Here is a 16,090-nt window from a genome sequence, read left to right on the forward strand (position 1 = left end):
AAGAGAAAAAGAACTGTTATATCACCATGTTAAACCTTTTTGGGAGTTACTTACTATTACAAAGTGTTCTAAAAATGCTAATGAAATAAGCTGGAACAGATGTTTCCATGCATATCCATAATGAATATACTGATATTGTCATCATCAAGATTATACCTGTTCTCCTGTAATAGTTAGGATTAGCTTATGCTGCTGCATGCAGTCAGCTCTGATTACCACAGAACAGGGTTGATTCTGATTAACAATGGCTTTACTGAAAGCCTAAATTAATACTGTTCTGTGGTGTTTGAAGCTGTAGCCTCCTGTCTAAGCTATTGCTAGCTAGCTCCTCTCTCCTAGGTAAGCTACCATAGCTGGTTAAGAACCATCCCAGTATGGGTTTGATTCAACTAATTGATGTTCTGCTATCACAAGTATAGACTATAAAAAACATAACAGCAATAGTAAAGTTAACTGATTGGTGTTGCAGTGACAGAAAGCCAAAATCAAACCTGTTCTATAGTGTTTTAAGCTAAGCTACTGTGAGCATGCAGTGCATCCCACCACAGTACAGACTCGGTTCCAGCAAGCTGGTGCATAAAAAACACATCAAAGATCACAAATCAAAATGTCTGGTGTTGAAGTCACAGAAGATAAACAGAACTGTTCTGTGGTGCTTTGAGCTGCATGCTGCTTCTCTATGCTAATGGATCAGTTTCAGTCACTGATGCACAAACACCACCCATTTAGGGGATAAAAAATTTGAAAGAACAATGAAAGACTGGTGTTGGAGTGACAGATGGCACTTCGACTTCATAACATTTCTGTCTGACACAACTTGAGCTAAACAGCCATTTAAACGGAGATACTGTAATCATACTGGGTGGATGGTTGAGTAGATTTTATTTCAGTAAATGTTTGATTTATTTTGATCCACTTCTGTCACTATTACAGGGGTTGTCAAGCTGTGAGGTGACTTTATTAAGTTCAAAAACAGACATGGCTGATTATGTTTGATCACTATAAAGAGGAATGAAACTTGGCCTGACTGTTCAATAAGACTACCTAGTGTCAATGTCAATGACTGAAACTTTTCAGTTTCAAATTCGGCATTCCAGTTGCTGCACTTTTTTGCACATTAATACACAATATGCAGTGAGCTCGAAATTTAAACAAGTACTGGTTTAACTACTAGTTTAGTCTCCTCAGCCCTTAAGCTAACACCAGTAGGCTAGTTAGTACTGGCATCTGCTTTTTATGACAGTGTAATGTAGTTTGATTTACAAACAGTATTGCATGACCCCAAACATGTTATATTAATGATTTAAATCAAAGATTCCCAATGGCAGACCTGGCAACCATTAGCTCTGCGCATTTGTGTGTGTTCTTTGTTCTACACACCTGACCCCATAGATGTACATATCTAGATGCAGCACTGGGTCCAGCCATTACCATCTCCCTGTTGAAAAACCCATGGAAACCAAGCGTTTGTGTCAGTTCTGTAATGTGTTTTGGCTTGTTTAATAGGTTGACCAGTGGCTAATTCTGAATGCACTGGATGGTTCATACTGTGGAAACAGTAAAGGGTAAAGAGTGTATCAATTACACAGCGACTACATATTCTCTTATCGTCATATACAGAAATTAACCAGACATAGCAGGTACATACTGCTAAGAAGATGTGAGTAAAGTTTTACATGGGGAGGTGGAGTAAATCAGTAATTTTAGGCCATGTAAGTCATTTTTAACAACAAAAATTACACATTGAATCTACTCTAAAAACAAATGTACCCCAAGATGTACACTCACTGGCCACTTTATTTGGGAACACCTCGCTAGTAAAACGTTGTACCCCATTTTGCCTTCAGAACTGCCTTAATTCTTTGTGGCATACTTTCAACAAGGTGTTGGAAACATTCCTCAGAGATTTTGGTTGGTTATTTGAGTTGCCTTTCTATCATCTGGAACCAGTCTACCCATTCTCCTCTGACCTCTCACATCAACAAGGCATTTTCATCCACACAACTGCCGCTCACTTTATATTTCCTCTTTTTCGGACCATTCTCTGTAAACCCTAGAGATGGTTGTGTGTGATAATACCAGTAGATCAGCAATTTCTGAAATACTCAGACCAGCCTGTCTGGCACCAACAACCATGCCATGTTCAAAGTCACTTAAATCACCTTTCTTCCCCATTCTGATGCTCGGTCTGCACTTCAGCAAGTTGTCTTGACCACCTCAACATGGATAAATGCATCGAGTTGCAGCCATGTGATTGGCTGATTAGCTATGTGTGTTAACAAGCAACTGAACAGGTGTGCCTAATAAAATGGCTGGTGAGTATTTATAAAGACACCTTTGATAGCATTAGTGTTGAACAATCTGTGGTGGGTTTTATATCCCAGTTCTGCAACAGACAAAAGAAGGGAGAAAAACAAAATTCCCATTATTTGCACAACTGTGGAGCTTGGGCATCCGTTACCATGCACATTTGCGCCGTATTTTCAGAATTTCTTCATACTCTTCAACTGTTTTATCCAGCAAGGGTATGCAGTAGGGAAAGCAGAGAATCCCAGATGATCCTGTCCCCCACCACTTCCCCCAGTTCTTTCTGGGGGACCCCGAACTGCTCCCAGGCCAACTTGGAGATAGGCTAAGTTCACATTACCAGGTACAAATCTCATTTTTTGCCCTAATGTATCTCAGATCTGATGTTTTCAGGGCTGTGTGGACACGCAAATATGTCTCCGATTCACATGACCTTATGAACACTCAGTGTGCATGTACCAGTAGAAACATTCAGCATTAGCATATAAGACAAAATGACAATGTAATAAAGTATTGCAGGGCGGCATGGTGGGTAGCACTGTCACCTCACAGCAAGGAGGGCCTGGGTTCAATTCCCTGGCCGGGTAACCAGGGTCCTCTCTGTGTGGGTCAGAGAGGGTCCTCTCTGTGTGGAATTTGCATGTTCTCCCCGTGTCTGCGTGGGTTTCCTTCGGGTTCTCCGGTTTCCTCCCATAGTCCAAAGACATGCAGTCAGGCCAATTGGACGTGCTAAATTGCCCCTGGGTGTCAGTGTGTGAGTGACTGTCTGTGTGTCTGCCCTGCAATAGACTGGCGACCTGTCCAGGGTGTAATCCTGCCTTCCGCCCGATGACTGCTGGGATAGGCACCAGCACACCAGTTGTGTGCACCAGCACACATTCAGTTTGAGGCCATCTAAAATAGTCCAGCACACAGTGAAAGCTTTAAATGGATAATACTCATAGCACACACAGACACACAGCCAATACAGGGTAGATGTCATAACAATGAACAAGAGAAACACCTGTTACTGACAAGTTACCCATTAGGTTCTGTGTTTGAAGTATTACTAAACTTTGCTGTCAACCTCTCAGATTTAGTACCTTGATTCTTTGACGTGCTTGATTCGCTGACACATCTAACAATGGCTTAGAACGCTTTCTAAAACAGCAGAAATATGCAGATGTTTAAATAGCTTCAACCATGTTATTGCGAACCTGTTTCCAATGTAAGCAAACACAGATAACAATACACAATACGAAAGTGAAAGAAAAAGAAGGAATGAATAACAGAGCAATGCAAGAAAGAAAATAGTAGCAGGTTGGGATAACAGCCCAGCCAGTCTTGTTATTTATTATGAGTTGAAAAGTTCATGTTTGTTTCCATGGAAACAGAGTTCATAAATACAATAATAGATTGTTTAGATTTTCTTATATCGTATCCTGCTGACTCCAGCATAAGTACAACTTTGATGGAATGCAGTAGAATCTTTAATGGCAGTTTTCTTTTGGATTTTCAAAGGTGGTAGATTGTTACTCTGGTTCCATATCCCAGCACATGGGATTGCTATGAGGTTATAATGCAGAACATCAGATTCAGTACTATAATAAAAGAGAATCATGGTCATGGCAGATGTTGCCTCATGTTGGGAGAAAAACAAGTCTGTTGACCGTATTTAGGCTCCTAGTGTGCATATCTATGTTAATCACATCTCGAAACCGTGTCACTTTTCAAAGTCATTCACTAGATCTGGGTGATAGAACTTCATCTCCATCTGGTCTACAAAATATCACCATAAGATCATCATTAGTTTTCTAGAAATAATGACCACATCCAGGTTTGTAAAAAATATAACCCATTTTGATGCAAGCTCAGGCAATGAATTAAGCATAATTAATTACATTAAATTAAATGAAGTGACCCTTATTAGTCCCACAATGGGGAAATTTCACCTCCACAATCTAAACACATCTATCCAGTGAAACTCCACATACACACTAGTGAAGACACACACTAGGGGGCAGTAAGCACACTTGCCCGGGGCAGCAGGCAGCCCTATGTGGAGCGCCCTGGGAGCAGTTGGGGGTTAGGTGTCTTTCTCAAGGGCAACTCAGTCAGATTTACTGATTACTATTGAAGTAATGTATCTGATTATTTTCTATTACTTATAGGTTACTTGCAAAATTTTATTGCCCCAAATCTGCAGCATAAGATACTTAAATCAAGCATTTACACTTATTTTACAATAAAGACTGATCCTACAGCTGTAAACTGATCTGGAAGTCTCATTTTCTGCATTCTACATTTTACCGATTGAGTAGCTACCAAAATCATTTACATCAACCTTGGAAGCTAGCCATGTTGCTAAAGAACCTAGCTACAAAATAAAACAAACCATTTGGCTGTCTTTCTAATCAGTCACCCTCTATTCTGTCACTTGCTTTGAAAGCAGCCCGATAGGTTCCAAGTTTTCCTCTGCATCCTTGGAGGCACTTCATAAATACATCAATATTCTGAGCCGAATAAACAGACAAACATTTTTCACATACTTCAGAGTTTGCTGCATGCTGCTAGTATTAGTTCAGCTCATTTCCAAGTTATCAGCCCTCTCCATTGACAAATATGGAGACCTGAAGAAAGAAAAAAAAAATATATATATATATATAAACTCTTTTTTAATAGTCAATTCATTACATAATCGCTGCTGTCAGGAGAAAACCTTGTATCCCTAAAATGGTAACTTTACAGGAGAAGGAAAAAGCCTACCCTACTTTTAATGTAAGTCAATGGAACCAGATTTTTTTCCAAGTAATTTTTGGTCATTTCTTTTGGTCCATTCATCAGGAACTTTACACACAATGTGAAGGACAACAGGTATTTTCAAATTATGCCAAAAACTGAAAAAGGAAAAAAATGGAGATACGAGCTTTTCTTCCGACAACAGCGATATATTCCCCGACCTGAGATTTTTCAAGGCTTGGATGACCACTTATTTAGGCAAAAGGTGTTGCTATAAGAGGATCTAAGAAACTCGAAGAGCTGATGTTAATCAAAGGGAGCAAGTTTGGTTTGCAAACAGGCTTATTTCAGTGGCTTGTTGGAATAGTTGTGGACGATGTTCATACTGTTGCTCAGTGGTCAGTACATGAATTTATGTACGATTATTCTCGTTTACAGTGGATGTGACAGCACGTAGCATAGCGTATATACATATCTGAGAACTTGTCTTTTCTCAAACATAGCTGCCAAGTCTTTCCACATCACTCGGCCCGTATCGTTGAAACAGTGAATGACAAAGGCCACATACATGTGCCAAACCCCAGTACTGAATTCTCCTTTAAAAATAATCAACTCAAAACATGTGAAAAGTATTATCATGAGTTTCTGTAATGATTTTTATTCCATTAAATATGGTAACACATATTAGTACATGACATTAAATGTTACTATCCTCTGTCGGCCCCTTGTGGCTTCACACTGATAGCACATACTTATATTTTAAATCTGTAAATAAAAACAAAAAAATCTGTTTTACTAATATTTGTGTAACTCACATCCCTACACAGTCTAGTAAATGATAAACTGTGTATTTGTAAAAGCAGAGTCTGTATTGTCCCAGTCTCAGCAACAAATTAAAAACTACTCTGGTTGACATTAGTAAGCCTGCAGAACTGCACCATTTTCGATGAAATATTAGAGTTGGGGGCTCAAAAAAAAGGAGTTGCACAAAAATTTAGCAACACATAGGAATAATTTTGAAATGTTTTTATTGTTGGAAAAACTGCCCAGAGAAACTGGTAGGCTTTCGTGTCTAATAACTGCTTCCCACTTTCCATTCTGAGGAATGAAAGTAACCTTGAAGAGTTTGTAGATCCCACCAATACTTTTGACCTTGCTGGTTCATCTGCTCTTGGGGAATTAAGGAAGATGAAGCATATTGTCAATGTCCGACTCCGTCTACCCCTGTCCAGCTTTCTTTCCTGTGCGAAGGCACTTGTGTGTTTTGAGGGGACCACTCTGTGAAAAACTCTTTCCGCAGTCCGAGCAGTGGTACGGTCTCTCTCCTGTGTGAATGCGGTGGTGTATTTGTAGACTGTTCTGTAGAGTGAAATTCATTCCACACTCTGTGCAGTAATAGGGTCTCTCCCCTGTGTGAATGCGCTGGTGTACATGGAGATTACTCCGTACAGAAAACCTCTTCCCACAGTCTAAACATTGATATGGCTTCTCTCCAGTGTGAACGCGTCCATGCACTTGGAGATTACTCTGTGCAGTAAAGCATTTCCCGCACTCTGAGCACTGATATGGCTTCTCTCCTGTGTGAATGCGCTGGTGTGATCGGAGATGCGCCTTCTGATTAAAGCTCATCCCACATTCTGTGCAGTGATGCAGCTTCTTTCCTGTGTGAATGCGTCGGTGTGCGAGTAGATTACTCTGTGCAGTAAAGCATTTCCCACATTCTGAACACCGGTACGGCTTCTCTCTTGTGTGAATGTGTTGGTGTAGTTGGAGATTACTCTTTCGGTTAAAACTCTTCCCACACTCGGAGCACTGATACGGTTTCTCTCCTGTGTGAATGCGCTGGTGTGTTTGGAGATTATTCTTTCGATTAAAATGCCTCCCACACTCAAAGCATTGATATGGTTTCTCTCCTGTGTGAATGAGCTCGTGCACTCGGAGATGAGTCTTTCGTTTAAAACTTTTTTTACACTTTGAGCAATGATGCGGTTTCTCTGTGTAAATGCGCTGGTGTCTTTGGAGGTTATATTGATCAATAAAAGTCTCTTCACACTGGCGATTTCTCTCTTCGCAGGTATTTTTCTGCATTTTTCTGTGAGATGTGTTAGCGTAGAGAGTATCAGCTGCTGTTTGCCGAGTACCAGAGCTGCTGGCTGCTCACAAAGGTTTCTGATTCTCAAACGTTTTCCTCTACCATCTCCTGTGGAAGTGGACACTAGGGGCTGGAGAACGTTTGCAGTAGGAAGTCATTTCTTTCTGCAGGAGGCAAAGAAAAAGAGCAAATATAAATTTCATTGTCAAATGCAACAAAACTTACAAGCACAAATTGATTAGGGGTTACAGTAGGCATCTCATTCACTGATGCAGCCTTTTCTCCTTGGATCCGCATCATTATTACTACTACTATTACTACTACTACTACTAATAATAATTTTAGTAGTAATAATAATAAATAAAGTTTCAGAAGAATGAGATGGATACGATGGAGAGAACAGATGAGCCTGTAACTGGGATTGGATGAGATGGATGCTACAGATGCTCTGTGACAGTTTGTGAGTTTAGGTGCCACAACACTTAAAGATCTGACAGCTGTGAAAGAGAGAAACTTTGGAGCCAAAATAAAAACTAATAACAAAAAAAAAAAAAAAAAACAACCAAACAAAAAAACATGCCTTGTGGATTTTAGAAGGGACAGTGTCATTGCTTTATGGTTCTATGCACTGTTCTACTCCACGTGCACTGTTGTATATAGTACTGTTGTACATGCCTTTTGTATTTTTATTTTTATTCATTCTATCTATTTTATATTTGCATAGAGTATTTATTTATGTGGACTTAATTTTGCATGCCCTTTACTACTTGTTTTTATGTTGCACCTTCATGCCGAAGCAAATTCCTAGTCTGTGAATCCTGTTCATTGACAATGGCAATAAAACTTCTTCTGATTCTGATTCTCTGCTTGTTCCTTACTCTCAATGTAAACACAGAAGCTGTAATGAAGTGACTTTATAAGTGTGAATAATCCATGTGGACAATAAATAGGATCCACTACCTAAAGCATTTTTTGCTCAGAACAGGTTCAGACTTCTATTCACAGATCCATTAAGCTACAAACAACAGGCAAACAATCCAGCATTTCGATAATGCTCCTCATATTTTCACCATGGCAGCTAGCTGTGTTGGGGTTAAGATAATGGGGTAAGCTCAGTGTTATCTGGGAGTGTTATGCTTGTTTTAAATTTGCTTTCTTCGTACGACTCAGTTTTTAAATAACGCTCCATTTAAAAAGGCTTGAACTTGAGGTCTTTTTTTTATTGTTGTAGCATTAGCCTGTTGGCTGGGTAGTTTTCTGTCACCTGTCCAGTGTACCGGTGTACTGAGGGCAGAACATATCCAGTTCTAAAGAGAATATAACGTGTAAAAGAGTCAAAGTTAGTCTGACAGGAATAAACAGTAATGCTTAACTGACAGTTTATCATCCGGTTGCATTGAATGGATGCAGATTTCAATGCCAACAAGTGGACTTTTTCAAGGAGCCATTATGAAGCCACATTCACGTCTGTTGAAGCTCTGCACTATTCACATCTACTTTTTCTACTATAGATATTAGCCAGTCATGAGGTAAGGAGATTTAAATGAACTTTTAAATGAACTCAAATGCACAGGTTAGTTTAATTATCGTTCAATTAGCTTCTGCGTATTTAAAACTGTTTCATTTTATATCTCGTCTATGTCTGTTTAAGTAACCTACTTGCCTATGTATGCTGCTCTTTTCCTATCTGTAACTCTATGTCTCTATATATTACAGTCCCCACTAGACGAAGCCATCCTATTAATATCCTATTATGGAAATAGGAACCCCCTTTTCAAGCAGAACCAGACCAATATCTGAGCGATGTAAAGTAATGTGAGTCTCTCTCTGTGTAAATATACTATGAATGAGTAAAGTATGGCCTGTGCGCAGAGTACTATTAGTAAATAAGCATGTTAGCATTAGCGCGTTTGCCTAACAACCCAGTCTTTTAAAACAGACATTCAGTCAGCGCAATTCAAGCCGATACAGAGGTAAGAAACAACGTCGTTTTCACAGAAAACCAGACGTACGTGTACTTACAGTGGATATAAAGCTAAGAGCCACCCGGAGGAGCAGAGGAGCTGTGTTTATCAGACAGCTCTCAAACACCGGCTAGTTCCTCTGTGTGAATGGTGGTTGGCAGGTAAACACATAGGGCGTTACTGCCACCCACTGGAGTGAAGGTGGTGTGAGACTTCAGGAAACAAGGACTAGCCTGTACATCCCTCAAAAGGAGCAGGAAAAAGACCAAATAAATGCAAATAAAAGCCTACATACGCTCATGAACCTCAGTGGATTTCAAAACACCCTATTAATAGATGTTTTGCAACCTGTTGTGTCCCTTCTGATCTCCAGAGGTGGACGAAGTCTACAAATCACGTACCTGAGTTAAAGTAGAGATACCCAAGGTTCCATATTACTCCAGTAAAAGTAGAAGTCCTCACTCTAGACCTCCACTTGAGTAAAAGTACTAAAGTATTTGCCTTCAAATGTACTTAAGTATTGAAAGTAAAAGTACTAAAAGAGTAATTATGCCTCTAATGTCCTGTTATCGTTTTTGTAACAAGACTCGCTTCATGAACTCATTTTAGGTGAACATACTCCAGCGACTCTCTTGGTAAACCATAAATCATAATATGACTGCATACTGTTCAGTTTACATTCAGTTGACTTTAGGTGGTGATTCTGAATAAGTCTTAGAATATAGGCTAAGTGACAGAGAATAACCTCAATCATGTGTTTCCAAAGGCTACCATGCAAAGCTGGACAAGCACTATAATATAATTATAAATATAAATAAAACATGTTAGGCTATGAGGGAGAAGCGGCTTAGAAAATGGATGGATGGATGGATGGATGTTAGACTATATGTTGTTGAACTTTTTCATAATATGTATTGTAAAATAATATGATTTATTAATATATAATCAGGTATAATAAACATTAATGAAACACAAATGGAAGTTTTCCCCTTTCCTTCTTTATATTTTTATATTTTGAAATGTTCTTAATCAGATTTTGTTCTTGACTCAAACTCACCTGAAGTGTTATTGTGTACAACATTACCCTGAGTGTCTTGCCATGTCATGCTTTTTTGACCTCTAATAATAGAAGGCCCCCCTGTGGCCAATCCTAAACAGGCACAGGATGCAAAACACTCAAAAAAAAAAGTCAAATTGCTGCAATTCCGAAAATAAAACCAAGTTTCTGTACACAAGTTAAAAAACGAAGCTAGTGACAAGATCAGGGTGCACTGCAAACACTTTCCATCTGAAACAACCAGTACGACCAGCAAACCAACCAGCCTATAGAGCACAGCCTACTAAAAGAACTATGGGCTCAGTAGCACTAACCTGGTGATGACGGTATAAAAGCAACAAACAAATAGAGCTTTTGAAGCAATCCAACAACAATAAAAAAAAAAAACATGTGGGTGAATCAAAGTGTGGGCAGAACCAAAGAAACAAACAAAACCTAACATGAAATACAAATTCCCCTGAGTTAGGGAGCACGTTGATAAAACACCCCCAAAAGTTAAAATGTAGTGATGTTACCTTTGATATTTAAGCTCTAGAGCATCTGCCAAGAAAGCAACGCCCTTTTCTCTGAAGCACTGCATAACGGCACACAATAAAGTCCTAACATATAACTATGCAGTTTCTTTTAATAAATGTAAGTGGCCCTGTCAAAAGTAAAAGACCCCCTTTTGCCTTCAGAACTGCCTTAATTCTTCATGGCAGACTTTCAACAAGGTGTTGGAAACGTTCCTCAGAGATTTTGGTTGGTTATTTGAGTTACTGTTGCCTTTCTATCATCTGGAACCAGTCTGCCCATCCTCCTCTGACCTCTCACATCAACAAGGCATTTTCATCCACACAACTGCCGCTCACTGGATATTTTCTCTTTTTCAGACCATTCTCTTTAAACCCTAGAGATGGTTGTGTGTGAAAATCCCAGTAGATCAGCAGTTCCTGAAATACTCAGACCAGCCCGTTTGGCACCAACAACCATGCCATGTTCAAAGTCACTTAAATCACCTTTCTTCCCCCATTCTGATGCTCGGTCTGTACTTCAGCAAGTTGTCTTGACCACCTCAACATGCCTAAATGCATCGAGTTGCGGCCATGTGATTGGCTGATTAGCTATTTGTGTTAACAAGCAATTGAATACCTAATAAAGTGGCCAATGAGTGCATATATGTAGTGATTTTGTATTAATAATGGTGCCTTTACAGATGTAATTCACCCATGCCATGTGCACTAATGTGCCCCTATACCAACATGGATGCTTCAAATTGTGCATTGATAACAAGCTGGATGATCTTTAGCCCGGAAGATGCCGTGTCCATGATTTCCAAAAAGAATTTCAAGTTTTGGAACTTCCAACCACAGGACACTATTCCTCTTTGCCTCAGTCCATTTATGTGAGCTTGCGCCCAGAGAAGGCAGCAGCGTTTCTGGATCCTGTTTCTTTATGGTTTCTTTTTTTTTTTCCCGAATGGTGGAGTTTTTCAATAGAAAATAAAAGGGAAGCACTGTTTTCTTGAGAAATGACTAACAGCTACAACAGACTTTCATTAATCCTTAAATTACTACCAAGACTATTAAAATCCACAACACTTTTGGTGATGGCCGAATTACCAGGAGAACCAAAAATAAACTTGAAAAGCAAGACAATGTGTTGTCTTGCATAATGCTGATGTAATCAAATCATACACAAATTACATTACCAGACAACCTCTGCTAAAACTAATCCAGCTCAAACATGGCTTAAGATGCTTTTGGAAAACTAAGCCCCCATTGTGTGGAGGCTGTACATTTGTTTGACTAGCTCTGAATGTGAGTTGTTTATGATCTGTAGTAAGTTGTTTAAATGTGTTTATAATGCTTGAAAATGGAAAAAAAATTACCCACCCAGCCAACATGAATCTAATTTAATATTTTAAATCCAGTGACATTACTATAAACAAATCAGCAATGTACAATACATGTACAATAAATAACAATACTTCAATAATAAGACACCAAATTATCGTTCTCAAAACAAACACAAAACATACTAAGCAGAAAGAGTTTCATAATGTGCAAAAACATTGATGGCCCACAGAAAAAAATCCTTAAAACTCCACTACTTCCCACTACCTATCCTACAGAATTAAATTCTTAAATATTTTGTTGGCTGCTAGTATTTTTCACCTTGCTGGCTTATCTGATTCAGTGGGGGTAAGAAGGCTGAAGTCCAGTGGCGAGGTTTGGATATCTACTTCTCTTCAGCTTTCTTTCCTGTGTGAATACTCTGGTGTTTTTTGAGGGCCTTAATGTGTGAAAAATGCCCCCTACATTCTGAACACTGATAGGGTTTTTCTCCTGTGTGAACACGCTGGTGTCTCTGGAGATTACAATGCACTGAAAAACCCTTTCCACACTCGGAACAGTTATATGGTTTCTCTCCTGTGTGAACGCGCTGATGTCTGTGGAGATTACTCTGCACAGTAAAACCCTTTCCACACTCGGAACAGTTATATGGCTTCTCTCTGCTGTGAATGAGCTGATGTGTTTGGAGATTACTCTGTATAGTGAAACGTTTCCCACACACTAAGCATTTATATGGTCTTTCTCCTGTGTGAATGCGCTGGTGTACTTGAAGATGACTCTCTTGATTAAAAGTCATTCCACACTCTGAACAGTAATATGGTTTCTCTCCTGTGTGAATGCGCTGGTGCACATGAAGGTTACTCCTATTATTAAAACTTGTCCCGCATTCTGAACAGTAATATGGTTTTTCTCCGGTGTGAATGCGTTGGTGTGCTTGGAGATTACCTAGTACAGTAAAACTCTTTCCACATTCTGGACAGTAATACGGTTTCTCTCCAGTGTGAGTACGCTGGTGTACTTGGAGATTACTCTGTATGGTGAAACGTTTGTGACACTCTGAACATTGATATGGCTTCTGTCCTGTGTGAATGCGCTGGTGTACTTGAAGATGACTCTCTTGATTAAAACTCATTCCACAGTCTGAACAGTAATAGGGTTTCACTCCTGTGTGAACATGCTGGTGTCTTCGGAGATTACAATGTGCAATAAAACATTTCCCACATTCTAAGCACTGATACGGTTTCTCTCCTGTGTGGATACGCCAGTGTCTTTGGAATGCACATCTGTCAGCAAAACTCTTTCCACACTCAGAGCAGTGGTGAGCTCTCCTATTCCTGGAATTCCTTCGCATTTTTCTTGTGAGCTGTGTTGGTGTGGAGATGGTGTTTGCAGTACCAGAGCTGCTTCGGGATTCAACTGGCTCACGTTAAATCTCTCCTGGTTTCTAGCATTCTCTGGAAAAGAGAAACAAGAAGGAACATTCCATGTCAAATGCAAGAAAAGTCTGACAAACAAAGGTTGGTCAGTAGTCAAGTGGAAACAGTAAGTATGAGCTGCTTTTACTTTAACCTAGATTTAAAAATTGTTACAGCAACTAAAGTGTAATTGATAAATTATTCCAAATTTTCAGGGCTCTGTATGCTTTCCCCTGCTATAGATTTTTTTACCCTTGGTATACGAAATACCTACAATCCGATCCTACTTTAATGAACAAGGAGGATTATTAAAAAAAGTCACTAGTTCACTTAAACAGTGGTGGGCTAAGCTGTGTATTTCTTTATACGTTAACAAAATTTTGAATCAATACATTTAGTCAGTTTCAAGTGAAAGGTGGAAAAACAGGATTGACAGTCTAGTTCTTATTAGCTCTAATAAGAGCTCTTTCTGTGAGCAATGGAAAAGCAATTGATGGTCCCACTGGAGCATTCAGTTAGAAATGCACTGCAGATCTCCAACCCGAAATTCAGTGGCATGAAGTAGGAGAAAAACTATCTAACCTAAAGTAGTGATTGGCTGACCCACATTTTTCAGTTCTGATTCCAATACACAACTGCTGATACTGGTTCCAATATAAGAGCTCTTAATATTATCATTATTATCGTTGGTATTGTGTTTAAGGTCTTAATGAAGTCTTAGTACTCTTTCACAAGCAGTGGCCCTGCTTTTTGCCGTTTCCTGGCAAAAATATCTCCAAAGGACATTTCAGTCACTGACAGTTAATGTTATTTGCTCACTCAGTTACAGACTTAAGTTGCCATGCGTTCATGATAAGACGTGGAATGAAATCTGGATTCGTGACATTTCATGTTACTTTTTGTTATGTTATGGCAGGTCCATGGTCCAGCACAAGACACGGACTGGAATATGGATTGGTAACTGTCCAATATCCGATGAGTGATTTATTGGTCCAAATACTGATACGGGACCAGATCTGTCGCACCTCTAATTAAAACTCAAAATCTCTGCGGCAAAGAGAAATGGAATTTTACTGAATAGGTACACCAAAACAGACTGAGGCTGATACTGTAGGACGGCTTATTTACTCAACTTAAGCAGTCAAACCTGCTGGTCTCTAAAACCAGTTCAATAATAAAGGAACAATTTAAACAACTTATTTTTACCTATATTTTCTGAAGCTCGGTTTACAAACAGGGCAATACAATAACCAGTAAAAGATGAAATCTCTTCAATAAAAGGGCCTTATGAAGTGGCTAAGGATAACTATCATGGGACATTGCAATTACAGGTCAATCGGGCACCAGTTCCTAAAAAGGCCACTCACAACCCAGCTCAAGGCATACGCAGTAGAGGAAAACAGGGAGGGAGGCCTGCTTGAAATCTGTGCTAAAAAGCTCTAGTACAGTCTGACATAGCCCACAGTTTAGAGCACATGAGCTCAGCACTGCTAATCAACATTAAGGGGCTGAATCATTCACAGCATTACCACACGGTTTAATCCCTGATCATATTCTGCACCAATATCCAATGTAACACAACCAGCATATGCTTTTAAATAGCATAAGCAGTGGCTATTATCACTACAGGTACAACTGTATATAATGCAGAGACAAACACACAATCAGATAAACTGCTGCAGTATTAAGACAGCTGGACAGTGGTGCTTATTACTGGTCCATAGATAACAGTACAGCCTCTGTGCTTGTGTAGTCTTGTACACTCCTCTTGTCCCCTTGTCTCTCACTCCTGAGAACAGAGATTACCTACAACCAAATATATTTCAGTTAGTTTGCTTGAGTCTAAAAGCTCAGAGCAGCAAAACACTGATGTGGTCCTGTTTACTGTACAGTTGTGAACACACTGAAGGTCAGTTTACTGTTTCGTCTCACATAAGTGGCCTCGTATAGACGCCTGTGCACTTCTGAATCATTTTTTTATTCGGTTTATTATTCAGTACACCTGGGAATAGGTCTCTTCACATCCTATATGCTTGATCATTGAAGGGGCTCTGACTTTATCATGCTAAATATCTTACAAATGCATCACGGCAATATGTGCCTGGGTATGTATTAAAGAGTACGCAGCAGGTGGTCAAACGTCTGAAGGGGTATGGCACTGTAATAAGTTAATAAGGAACCACTGAATTAAGGCACTGCTTCCCCAGGTGTTTCTATCTTAAGCTAGCTATCCGAGTCTGCTTTTCTTGTACCCCACATTTTACTGTTCCCACCAGAGGACGCCACACAAAATCCTAGGAGTTTACAGTTTAATGTGGATGTAATACAGATCTCCTCAGCGTGAACATGCACTAAGCATGGCCACTATACAGACTGCTATAAGCAAATTAGCATAACAAACTGAAGTCAGTCCTTCAGAACAGGCACACAAATGAGGCAATAAAACCAGGTGTAACAAAAAATGTCTAGTTTTCCTAGAAAACCAGATGTACACGTACTTACAATGGATATAAAACTAAAAGGTTTCCGAACAGAGACACACGGAGGAGCAGACAGCTCTCAAACACCGGCTACCTCTTCATCTATGTGAACGGTGCTTGGCAGACCAACACGTTATTGCCATCTACTGAGCTGGAGTGTGGAGTGAGACTTCAGGAGACGACGGTAAGTAAGTAAATAACCCCATTAGATCTCTAAAACCG

The 16,090-nt window shown here is 39.6% G+C and overlaps 2 protein-coding genes across 3 annotated transcripts in view; both read right to left on the reverse strand.

The window, feature by feature from the left end:
• The window catches only part of LOC108410676 (zinc finger protein 850-like), a 119,383-nt gene extending 110,094 nt beyond the window's left edge, over nucleotides 1–9,289 (reverse strand). Inside the window, exons 1-3 of the mRNA XM_037533092.1 lie at nucleotides 9,140–9,289; nucleotides 6,303–7,281; nucleotides 4,531–4,544 (exon numbers count right to left, since the gene is read on the reverse strand). Coding sequence (XP_037388989.1) covers nucleotides 4,531–4,544; nucleotides 6,303–7,113 — 825 coding nt within the window. The 5' untranslated portion in view covers nucleotides 7,114–7,281; nucleotides 9,140–9,289. The remainder of the gene's footprint in view (nucleotides 1–4,530; nucleotides 4,545–6,302; nucleotides 7,282–9,139) is intronic.
• A 2,838-nt stretch (nucleotides 9,290–12,127) lies between these two features.
• Nucleotides 12,128–15,965, reverse strand: LOC119261558 (zinc finger protein 239-like). Of its 2 annotated transcripts, XM_037533098.1 has the most exons (3): nucleotides 15,891–15,965; nucleotides 15,123–15,194; nucleotides 12,128–13,427 (listed from the first exon to the last, which is right to left on the reverse strand). In XM_037533098.1, the coding sequence occupies exon 3, from the start codon at nucleotides 13,322–13,324 to the stop codon at nucleotides 12,359–12,361; it is 966 nt and encodes a 321-aa protein (XP_037388995.1). In that variant the 5' UTR covers nucleotides 13,325–13,427; nucleotides 15,123–15,194; nucleotides 15,891–15,965; the 3' UTR covers nucleotides 12,128–12,358. The 2 variants fall into 2 exon arrangements, with proteins under 2 accessions (XP_037388995.1, XP_037388994.1); XM_037533097.1 differs by lacking the exon at nucleotides 15,123–15,194 and having other exon boundaries at nucleotides 15,891–15,963.
• Nucleotides 15,966–16,090: the final 125 nt, after the last annotated feature.

The sequence above is a fragment of the Pygocentrus nattereri genome, chromosome 22 (assembly GCF_015220715.1).
Source record: "Pygocentrus nattereri isolate fPygNat1 chromosome 22, fPygNat1.pri, whole genome shotgun sequence".
Lineage (NCBI taxonomy): Eukaryota > Metazoa > Chordata > Actinopteri > Characiformes > Serrasalmidae > Pygocentrus > Pygocentrus nattereri.